The 12,114-nt window shown below is 43.0% G+C and overlaps 1 protein-coding gene across 2 annotated transcripts; it reads left to right on the top strand.

Annotated features, from left to right (window-relative positions):
• Positions 1-2,079: 2,079 nt before the first annotated feature.
• LOC102688339 (zona pellucida-like domain-containing protein 1) lies at positions 2,080-11,532 on the top strand. 2 transcript variants are annotated; one of them, XM_015337726.2, is made up of 12 exons: positions 2,080-2,183; positions 2,674-2,794; positions 3,952-4,178; positions 4,699-4,883; positions 4,986-5,058; positions 5,607-5,704; positions 6,313-6,393; positions 6,794-6,965; positions 7,439-7,550; positions 8,478-8,504; positions 8,740-8,796; positions 10,382-11,532. In XM_015337726.2, exons 2-12 carry the CDS (start codon positions 2,701-2,703, stop codon positions 10,528-10,530), a joined length of 1,275 nt encoding a protein of 424 aa, XP_015193212.1. In that variant the 5' UTR covers positions 2,080-2,183; positions 2,674-2,700; the 3' UTR covers positions 10,531-11,532. The 2 variants fall into 2 exon arrangements, with proteins under 2 accessions (XP_015193212.1, XP_015193213.1); XM_015337727.2 differs by lacking the exon at positions 8,740-8,796.
• Positions 11,533-12,114: the final 582 nt, after the last annotated feature.

The following is a 12,114-nucleotide window of genomic DNA, read 5'->3' as shown; positions in this document are numbered from 1 at the left end:
ATCACATATACCAATAATTCTGTGTGGATTAGAAATCAAAACAAATTTTCTGTCCTTAACTGGATGCATAACCCATTATTATGCATTATTTTTTATTATCTTATTACATAACAAGTATATTTTTATCCTCACAATAACTACTCAGTGGATTGAAATTATTTCTACATACACAGTGTCCTCCGTCCTGAACTAGCTCCACCTTTGATATTTTAGGTGAGCACTGTAACCAGACAGATTTCATGTTTATATTGCGTGTACATGATTTTTGGTTCACATCTCTTGGGTTTTTCATGAAATCACACCCTGTAACATAATAGAAACATCCAATTATGCCCATGTGTAATAGAAAGGACTTGAGTATTTTGTTTGATTGGGCGTTTCCATTCTTTCTTTACAACAGAGATCCTGGGATAGGGGCAGAGAGACCTCGTTTTTTAGAAAGACTTACCGCTGGGAGCACAAATGAAATGTGATCTGGAGTTATGAAAAAGATTAAAAGATAGAAGGACCCTTTTTCCACAACTTCTCAGTTTTAGACTTATTTGAAATGAATGAGAAACTCAGGTCACTCAAATTCTCTTTTTCCTATCAGTATATTCCATCCTCTCTCTCATTCTTAACCACAGGTGACAGCGCAGTGATCTGAGGTAAACATGTACAAACATGTACACTATCTTATTGTTCACATAATAGATGCATTTATTTGTCCCAGATCGTAATCTGGTGTTAGTGAAAAGAATGCCATAAAGTGTTACAGACAGATTATCCTTAAGATAATTTTGACTCCGTGCTTTCGTATAAGTGTTGTTGGCAAAAGAAAAAGTACATTTTACAAATATGTATTGTTGGGGACAATATATTTAGTACTGTAATTTCTTTGCAGTATTTTTTGGCAGGAATTTGACCTGAGGTTAAATTAACCTGGTGCTCTTGTGAAACTGGCGTTGGGAGATGTGGTTAGTTATCGATTTCTTACTAGGCTGACAGTGCATCTAGCCTCCCTTCATTTGCAACATTTCTATTGTTCTCAACACCCAAATGAAGCAGGGACCTACTCCCACCTATTGGAAACAGTCATGTTAAATATGTAAATATGTATATGGCCATGAGGGCACAATTTTCTTCAGTCAGCTTGGAACAGAAATTGGATTATTCCTCCTTTCCAAATTTGTCGTTAATATAAGCATCTATGACCTTATTAATCCAGAGTGTTGTACACACAGCAAAGAATTGTGTGGAATTTGACTCAATCAAAAAGAAATGTTGAGCTGTTGCACAGCAGACCCTCCTGTTCATCTGCCTGATTGTGTCTTAACTTCAGTATCCCACGCAGGTTTCGAGCTGACTGCTCCATCTAAGAAGGTGAATGGTAATTTATAGGATTGTCATAAAATCTGGGAAACACCTCCATGAAAAATATCTCTGTAACCAATCCCTGCAGTATATGCCAGTCAGTCACTCCTTTTTCCTATGTCTCTTCATATACCCATGGTCCCTTAGGTCTGTCCTGGAAAACTGGAGCAAACTGGATGAATCGTGTCAGCAGTTTTGTTTTCAAGTTGATCAGTTGATGTGAAGGCTTCATAACTTCCCTGTCGATTATTGTGCTGTTTTATTGATCCTGAAACTTTTGTTCTTTTCCTTCATTTCATGCATGGATGAGTGCTGGCGAGTTATGGTCTGCCCCAAACCATAAATACTCTATTTCATCATTCTATGTGCAAATTGACTAAACCTATTCTTATACAATATGTGTGCAAACAAAAATGAACACAAATAATCAGATGCTTATTTGAAAAAAAAAATTGAAATGCACTGGTGCACTTGTTCACCAAGAGAAACGTCATGATGAACATATTAGGCATCAAGGGGTTTTCAGCTATTTTTTTTTACTTTCAAAAAACACGGGTAGGATTTATCAGATTGTGAGATGTACTGTAACTTCTGTTTGTCAACAGCACACGATGCTGCTCGAGTTGCATTTTTGGCTGTGCTGTGGTTATGCCTCTTTTCCCTGATCTGCCTTTTGTGTTTGCCATGTCCTCTTTCTTAGCCAATTACCGCAAAGGAAGGTGGTATAAATAGGAGGAAAACAGACTGGGAGTGAAGGGAGAGACGTGAAGCCATTCAGCAAGCGTCTCATTTACACCTGCTTGTGTCCGGCCGCCTCCCATCTGTCAAAGGTAATCCGAAACTGCTATCGGTCTGAGTACCGAAGGGAAATCACAGTGGTCAAGTCAGGATCAGAATCTTCTTGCAGGAACATTTCCTAACAGTCTCTGACTGTCTATAAATATTGATAATAACATTGTAAGTCATTGATAAACTGTATAACTACAGCAGTGGGCTTTTAGGCAGGATGTTTTTGAAAACACAGTATTTTGTATATCAGTTATATTGGATGTTTCTCCAGAAAACAGAAAGTTTGTTGTGTTGTGTTGTGTTGTGTTGTGTTAGCAGTATAGCAGTTTGTTCATCTGTGTCCTTCTAAAGTAGCGACACTTTTAGAGGGTTTCCACTCTGCGCATTCAGAAGATCAGAGCAGGAAGAGATCATAAAGGTTCTGCAGAAAAGAACCGATTCTTAATATCCACTCATTATTTATACAGGGAAAGTTCCAGGTGAGTTTGTGTGTTTTAATGAGAGTATGGTGCACTTGTATGTTTTTATCAGAGTCTCCTTCACTCCAGCTTGAACACGATGTGGCTGCCGGCGCTGGTGTGTCTACTTGGCCTGTTTCTCCGTGGAGAAGCTGTAATTGATTGTACCACACACCCCACCTTCAGAGCACCAAGTCAGTGCCTTTCTTTCTCTAAGTCGGCAGAGGGACTATTTTTGATTCTGGTCTGTCTTACATTCCACTCTGGAAACCTAATAAGTCTCCAGGGATCATCTGTCTTCCTCACCCCACCCCTGTGCCCCGTACGGTATTTCTGCTCCCCTCCTCTCCCACACACCTGCGGAAGGTTCTGTTTTTTTCTTTTTACTTATCAGCGTGGAGTTAACCTCTTCTTGTTCCTGTAGAGGTTATATAGGGCAGCAGAGTAGCATTGTATTTAAGCTCTTGGGTCCTAGTTTTTATTCTTTTTATTCCAGACTTGGACTACGTTTGGTGTACAGTATGCACATTCTGCCCATGCTGGGTTTTCTCTAGTTACACCAGTTTCTTCCCACAATCCAAAGCCATGCAATGCGGGTTAAGTGACTTCACCTTATGTGATGCCATGCCATGTGCCATGTGTGTTTTTCTGCATGTGGCCTGAGGTGGACTGGTGTCCCATCAAGGCTGTTGGCCCACCTGTGCCCTGTTCAGGCTCTGACTCTCCACGATCCAAAAGCAGTTTCTAATGATTTACATTTGAGATTGCTGATGTGTAGGTGCTAAACCTGATGTAATGAGCAAAGATAAAATTGCCAGAGTCACCACAGTACTTTCAATCTTTAACACAGGAAGAAACTTTAAGTGTGGTTCAGTGTGCTCCTGGATCAGAAACCTAAATACAGCATAATGTTTCTTCCTTTTTTCTCTATTGATTGTTTGTTTCCAGTATTGAAACAAAATAATCAAGAAATCAATTTGGATTTGTCAATGTAACTTGGAATTTCATGGATAGTCAACATACAGAACCAACAGTCATGGTGTCCAGCTACTTCTGATTCAAGGTTAAAACTCCTGATTGATAATAAGTGTATAATGAATTCCAAATAAAATTATTTCTGATTTATTTTTAGCTTGAACTTTTTAGCCTGGTTTGTAACTATTTGCAGTGTCATCACAGCATAATTCTGATTAAATAATATATTTTTTCTTGAATAATTATTACATTGGGTAAACGTGTTCTAAATTACATGAATGACTCCCTTAGAGGATCTATGAGACCTGTGGCATACCCTTCCTAATCCCTGTTAAGAACCCGGCCTTTCTTCTCACCGTGTGTCCCTGTCTCACAGGAAACACCGACATCACTGTGATGTGCGGCACTCAAAGACTGGAGCTGTGCATCCTGCTGTGCCCCGTGTACTTTGCTGGCTACAACGAGTCGCTGATGGCGCTCAACTCACAGCACAGCAGCCTGGACTGTCACGGTACTCCCGACTGGTCTGTGGACCCGCCCACCTTGAAGTTCAATTTCACCATCAGCGAAAGCTCCATTTCCACCTGCAACAACAAGCTGAAGGTACCTGCTTCCGTGTGTTGCTAAGCCACATTGAAGTGAGAGTACAATCGATCAATTAATCAATTAAACAATCGATTGATCAGTCGCAACCGAGAGCCTCAGGCTGTGAGGCAGGAACACACCCTGGCGAAGACGCCAGCTCATCACAGTCATTTGATCATAAAAACATTCAAAACATTCAAGCCTGAATGTTAATGAAAACCTTGTCATCTTTCTAAAACAGCGCACATTCCAGGAGTTCAGTGTGAAAAGACCTTGCTTCACAGGGCAGGGTCGTGATTTTAGGGGTTGTATTGTTTTACTAGAACCCTGTTGTTTTTTTTGATGTGCTACGTCTGTCCCTCACAAGATTATTGCCCCCTTTCCACCCAGCGTCAGGATGTAGCTGCCCATGAGCTTGGGAACGCCAGTGAGAGAGAACTCAAGGGGCACTCTCCTACTGTAACTTCCCAAGCTCGCCTGAATCCTGAAATGCTGTGGCGATGCTGAACGCAGACACCCCTCATTCTCTCTGCCACAGATCACTCAGGAGGTGGGCTCGGGGCTCTTCTCTGACTATTCCAGCATTCAGGCTGTCAACATCTCTGGGATAATCAGCTCCCTGGACCCCAGTGCCGGCACCATCACCTACCGCCAGGAGATGACCTACATGTACTCCTGTCGGTACCCTCTGCAGTACCTCATCAACAACACAGAGATGAGTGTGTAAGTGCCAAGTCGCTGTCCACATTTATCAGCCCATCCTTACTGCTTCTGGCCTCCTCTCAGCCAGTAGTGTCTGCTAACACTTCTCCTGCTGCCGTGCAGGACTGGCGTGAGCCTGGCTATCAAGGATAACAATGGCAGTTTCATCAGCACTTTGAGCATGCAGCTCTTTGAGGTAAGAGTTCAGAATTTCCTCTTCTTTTCTCTACAGTGTCAGCCTTGGACTGTGCCACAGTCATTTACTACAAACATATCAATGCAAGTCTGTCTTGAACGATGGAGCTGACTCTTATGAACAGTTCTGCAGAAAAATCCATGATCAAGCAGTCAAGATGCCAGTTTAATCAAGGTATCATCTGTAGGATGACACCTACTAGAGCAAAGGATCCCTACAACATGCAGGACATTAGTTAGGACATTCAGGTCCAGTGGGAAGAGTGCCACCTAATTGTCCCTTTAAGTAGGATTGATTTATGCCTTTCTTCTCAATTTTCATTTATAAATCTCATGTTTAAATCATCATTTAAATCATAAATTCCTGCTGTAGCTGTCAAGATAACTACTCCATATATCCATGTTTAAGATGTGAATGTGTGTAGGTTTACAATATAAATCATTGCTTAGCAGTTTTGTTAACAAAATTAAAACAGATTCCCAGATTTTGCTTCTCACACTCTTCAAAGCTTTGAGGTTTTGACCTTTGTCGTTTCTCTCTTCCTTCAGGATCGTTTTTACAAAGTGCCGCTGGTCATCCCATCTTTCGGCCTGCAGCTGAAGAAGAGGATCTTTGTGGAAGTCAAAGCCACAAACCTCACTGACAGGTACAGACCAGAACTAGCAGGGTTCACATCTTTCTGGTCCCACAGCGTATGTGTGATCACCCGTCAATTCACCAGCCATTCTGTGACAGACCTGCCACTGCAGCAGAATCCCTAGGCATGTCTGCCTTTTACACCCGGAGCGACTTTTGATATGCTTTTTTCCTTTCTCAGGTTAGGCCCTACTTAATGAAAGATCACCATTTGGTAACATCCATCCTTAGTTTGAAAATAGTCATGCAGGAAACATGCAGACAGACGCTGTACCAGCTGGTGGTTTCACTTGTACAGACGGCTACTGCTCACATGCATGGCTTGGAGAAAATACTTTTGGTTATGTGACTTATCCATCCCCCCAGTTCAAGGCATTGAGCCAGAGCTTTGCAGGGCACACACAAGCACAGACACGCACACACTCATGCCGTGAAGTCAATTAACCTACAGGTGTGTCTTTGGGAAACCCTCGTGAACACAGGGAGAACATACAAACTCCACGCAGACAGCACTGTGTTGAACCCAGGGCCCCAGCGCTGTGAAGCAGCAGTGCTGACTTCTGTTCCCATATATAACTGATCATCATCACTAAGATTGGACTGTCTTGTATTCTTAAGGTTTTATGTGCTGCTGGACCGATGTTATGCCACGACTACTCCCTTTCCAGTCAACAGCTCCTATTATGATCTTTTTGTAGGGTAAGAAATCTGTCTTTCTATTGTCCACCTGCTATTTTAATATAGAAACTATAAGAAAACATTTTGGAATCTTATCTAAAGAGTGCAAACCACTGGACAAGTACAAGGGTCTGTTCTCACAGAGAATAAACCATAAAGAGCACAGTGCTGGAGTTTTGGTACTTTGGTATAAGAAGAGCAAAGCATTCCTTTTCCTGGCCAACCAGTATCAGCATCTATTGCCATCAGAGCTGTAGGCTACATGAAGTCTTTTTTCTTCTGTGTAAGAAAATGACTTCTAGAGAAGTCAGAAGGAGGAAAAAAAGATTAAGTTCTAGACCAAAGCACGCGAAGGACAACACTGTTATTCCGAGCGTGCAGTAAACGCAGGGATTTCCTGGGATTCCCTCTGGCTCCGCAGCTGTACCCGCGACGGGCAGACGGTGATGGGTGCGAACGGGGAGCGGCAGAGCGCTCAGTTCTCGTTCGAGGCCTTCCGCTTCGTGGAGCACAAGAACATGACCGTCTCCACCTTCTACCTGCACTGTGCCACCCGGCTCTGCGAGAGGACAGCCTGCGTCACCGTCCGGCCGGTAAGCCTGCCCTCGTCTCCCCGAGCCCCCGCCCCAGCTCGTTCACTTTGATAAAGGAAAACAACAACAACTTTATTGTGTGTTTTCTGTCCACTCCTACACGAAACATCAGCATTTCATTCAGATTAAATCAATATTTCTAAGAATCAGAATTTTAAAAAGCCAACAGCGATCCTTTATTTATTGGGTCAGTTTCAACTTAATACGGGCCTAAGGCCTAATGTATAAAGAATCTTTCATCTCATTTAATCTTTTCTTTCTTTTAACTCTGGCAAAATAATTTGGTTCTTTTTTCTCTCGATGATAGCTATAATAGCAGTACTGATGGTGATGGTGACATTAGTACAAACACAGCCCTCAGGATAGAGATGCTGTGGCTTTAGGCAGAGTACTGCCAGGCCCAGGGTGAGACCGGCTGTTTCTCTGCGCCGTTTCCGCCCTACATGCTTACGAGCCCCCCTCTCCCGCTGCAGAACTGCACAGGGAGCGCCCGCAGGAGGAGGGAGGTGCCGTCGAGCCCGGGCACCGCCGTGAGCGAGGCAGCCACCGTCACCTCAGGACCCATCATCACCAGGGTGGACAGCGGTGAGACGCCCGTTCCCAGCACTCCTGGGAAAGCCTCGCAAAGAGAGCTGCCTTCCTTTCTCAGAAGAGATGCTGTAGTTTCTAAATTATTATTATTGTTTTTTCATCACAAATGGGTTCAGAGGATTTCACTGTACGATGAGGAAGGTATATGATAAAGTCCATTCTGTGACGTTTTACTGTCACAGAGGCAGAAGCAGTAATTATCCTCCTTATTGCATTTACATGCAGAACTTTTAGTATCATTGAAGGTACTGTATAATGTACGTGGGCAGAAGACGTTTCACTATGTTGCTGCAGCTGTGCCAGGAGCTGTGCCTTATTTTGTGTTTTTTTATTTCTGATTTACACATGAGTACATAGCTCCTCCCGTGTGGGTCTGTCTGGGGGACATAACCTCCTTGGTTACGCTGCTCTTGCTGTGGGATGTAGTGGAGGAGCTTAGGGAGGTGGAGTATAACACTGCTCCTTCAGTGTGGGCTTGTTACAGAGGACCTCTGGAGATTTTACCAACCTTCTAGGACCCCCACGAGACCGGACTTTTGCCTGTCAGGATTTCTTTGACATGCTGTTGCCGTGCCCTGGTGCTTCAGAGGTGTGGGAGCCGTGAGATATTCAACAGGCCATATTCTGAACTAGTTCAGGTGGGCAGCTGCGTCAGCACGCGTAGGCTGCACAGGTATTGCAAAAAAGTAATCGGTGTGTTCCACACTGAAAAGAAAAGAGAAGAGGGAAAACTCAGACCATACTCCGGCTGCAAACAAACCCACTGCAACACTTGCCCAAGCTCATGTGTCATTTTTAAAGCAGTTGCCAAGCTCATGTGTATTTCTGAAAGTGTATGGAAGTGTAGTGTGTGGAAACTTGTCTACAGCAGTCCAAAGGAACAGATCTTACTGGCTTTTCTTTTACTTTCTCCCACTATAGGTATTCCTGAGGCATCATCTTTTGCAGGTACGAATATTTATTTTTTTCTGTTTTCTCCTTGCCAGTGAGTCACACTTGGTGGATAGAAAGTTCACCTCTTTACTGCCTATTATGGTTCGGCTTCGTTTTCAAACAACCTGGATAAACAACAACCCATCCAGATAATTTTCACATGCAGCTACACTGGGTGGGGGGCAAAGATGGGGAAGTAAATTGCTAGTTTCTTTTTTTAGGATCAGAATATTGCACTTTTGTGTTTCAGAGGAAAGATCTCAACAAATTCTTCCAATGAATGGTGGACAGGCGATTGACAGAAATGGTAGGCAAACACTAAAGCTGTAGGGTTTACACAAAATTAAACAGAGTTTTCTTGAAGTGCTTTAACAATGTGAAAAGACAGAAGATAAGAGTGTTACAGTTACTGTAGAAACATCTTAGCACCTGGTTATTAACACACACATTGTATCTGAGTGGTTGTGATCATGGAAGAATAAAACTACTGAACTGTTGCTTCTCCTTTGGACTGTGATATAGTTTGCAGCGGACTCCAGCTCAGCTACTTTGTTAAGAATGGCTTCCTCGATGGTGTAGTGTTATAATGAAACGCTGTACATCCTGTAAGGAATTTGTTGAAATGATAGGGGGAGAGCATATGCCGAATGCTGAAGTTAAAAGTCTAAGTGGTCTGTTGTTGCCAGGCCATGTTGTTTAACGTTCCTGGAATTAATAAGTTAATATACTGTACCTGCTTACTCTGTTTGTCTGCCTCCGGTTGCCTAGTACAGTATGCTCTGGCTGTCCAGAGTCCATCTAGAATCATGCCAGAGCTGCACTCGTACGCGCCATGCGTCACTTACTGTACAGTAGGTGAGAACTGCTTCAGCTTCAGTGGTGGATGGATGCTATATGTACAGCACTGCAGATGCAACAGAGGCTGATTGTCACTGTTGCTGTCCTGGTGGACAGGTGTGACTGTTCACCACTATTGTCATCAGAGCCTGATGCACAGCTAGGCTTGTCTCTGTTACTTGTGCTGCTTACAAAATGCTGTATGAAAAAAGCCCTGACTTGCTCATGTTTTGTTAATATTCCTGATTTAGTGTTTTCCTATCCAAAACATTTGAGATGTTCTTCACCTTTTAAAACTACTAACACTGACCCTGTGACAACCACACCCAATCTTTTCTTTACAGAATAAAAACATGCAGCTCTCCTGCTGTCAATAAGATGGGTGATTCAAGTCAGATTTAATTTTAAGATTAATTCACACACCTATAAAAAATCCACAGGCATGGCATGAAAAGGAGGCATTCTGCTCAGACCAAGAAAGCGATTAGCAGCTGTTAAATACTGCCAAAGCCAAACAATTTGCTTTTAAAAGTTGAGTGCTTTCTTACAGTGGTCCGCTCTCAGGAAAACTATAAAAATCAAAAAGTACAGAGCTTAAACAGAGCTCCCAGGAGCAAAATTCCCAGGATTTAAAGCTGGAACTTTAAATACAGATTCATCCCTTCACATTCTCACTAACCCTCTAGGACCAGGACAGGAGACAGGAGAAGCAGCAGAGACCAACCACCACGCTCAGAAAAGCCAGCGTATCTGGCAATAGGAGCACAAGCACCCTGAAAGCTATCCCAAAACCTAGCAGTTTTCTGGGTTGTGCACAATGCAGATGCTTTTCGCTGGGTAACATTTAACCTTCCATCGCATTCCCTCCCCATTCTAATCACACCACTGTAATCACAACACAGGGCACAGCCAGGAAGACCTGTGACTCCTTCACCACTCCAGGAGATACGGCGGGCTGAGAAGCGGCTGGTGGAGAGAGCCGAGTCCCCGACTCCTCTCCACTGCCTGGAGCGCCTCCCGCCCTCTCTCCCGTAACCCTTTCCCCTCTCTCGCAGGGACGGCCTCGCTGGCCTCCAGCCGCTCCCTGGCCGGCGTGGCCATCGCCACCGGAGCCCTGGGTGTGATCTGTGTGTCCCTGGTCGGATTCATCATCTTCAAGATCCGCTCGTCCAAGCTGAAGCCGGGAGGCGCGGCCGGCAAGTGAGCTCGAGAGCTGCGGGCAGGGCGAGGAGTGGGAGAGAATGAGGGGTTGAGGTGTCCAAGACTAGGTGAGAACCTGCTGACTGGGATCAGTCAAACACTTTAAAACGTGACCTGCTTGGGAGAGGGATTCATAAAGGCTGTTTACTCCAAATCTACGCTTGGGCTACCTGTTCTGTCTCAAAAAAGCAGAGGCACAGGGATCACGTCACGGGGAATAGGGCTGATTCTTCATGTTTCTTTGTGTCTAGACGGGGTGTTAATAGTTTCTTTGTAAACTTCAATGGATGACATTGAGATCTGTCTCCAGTTTTGGTTATAGATTAAAGAGCTTTGTGAATTTCTCCTGTTCTCTTTTTATCTCATGTACATGAACATGACTGGATACTGGTTTTAAATTCTTTATAATGGGACTAATCATACTAATATGATTTCTTTGTTGGGGTTGGTGGTGACAAAACATTTTATAGAGGTTTGATAATACTTCATGGATATCCTTAAGGGGATTTCAGAGTGGACTTACTTATGTTTTACTTATATTTGCTACCGATTACCAGTAATAACTGCCTATTTGGTGCAAAAGACCGTATAGAGTATTTACAACCTTCCAGCAATAAGCATTGTTGAAAATTCGTACCCAGTTTTACTTTAATGAAAGGAAAGAGGAAAAATCTGCCAACCTCCAACTTTTCAAGTCAAAATGTTGAGTTCTCATGACATGGCTTTCAAAAACACATTTAAACCCACCCTTTAAATTTACCTTTAAAACTTGTGTTGTTCAGCATCTGGTTAGATCAACATCCAGTCAGTACTTACAAATGTACCACCTTGTTTAAGGATTCTTAAATTGGATCCTTAAAAGATCCATGACAACGTGACAGCTTGAAAATGTCAATGTGTCTGACCGATACATATTGTCTGTGTGTTGCTGCGAATGGTTCCGAGTGACTGTAAACCAATCCTGTTTGAATTTAAGCATTAAAAACATATTTTGAATAAAATAACAGCTGTGCATTTGCAATTTACTGTTTGAACTGTATTATGCACTTAGATTTTTTCACTAAAGGAACAAATGAGCATTGAAACCGACAGGATTTGTTGCATTTTTAATGTCCAACCCCACAAGATGCCAAGTCATACCTTAAGAATTGTTAGTCAACTCTAAATAACATTTGCCATCCAATAAGTGAACTGATTACAAGTAAAGTCCATCAGGCAGTTCTGATGAGAAAATTGAGAACTGACCATTGCAGAACGTGACAGACATACCTCTGTTGTTCTGTGAAGTCTGGAAAAGTGTAGATTTTCCCACTTACCTTTACTGCATGTGGCCTATGTAATACCTTCTAAGTCTTCATATCATATCACAAAACATGGTAGCTCTTTGTGACCATAGACGTACGGTACGTGGTAAGTACACGTAAGTTTTCATGACCCAAACACTACCCCGACCCATAGCTCCAAACCTAAAATATTCTCTCATGTGAACTTTGACAACTACTCTGAACACCTATATAGCTGTTGAGAGTTTGGAAAACAAGCCCTAGGAGATAAAAAAGTTGTTCTAACATGTAATGTAGCCTCTAAG

This window comes from Lepisosteus oculatus, chromosome 23, assembly GCF_040954835.1.
Source record: "Lepisosteus oculatus isolate fLepOcu1 chromosome 23, fLepOcu1.hap2, whole genome shotgun sequence".
NCBI classification, from domain to species: Eukaryota; Metazoa; Chordata; class Actinopteri; order Semionotiformes; family Lepisosteidae; genus Lepisosteus; species Lepisosteus oculatus.
The sequence above is the reverse complement of the archived record's forward strand: the minus strand, read 5'-3'. Positions and strand labels throughout refer to the sequence as shown.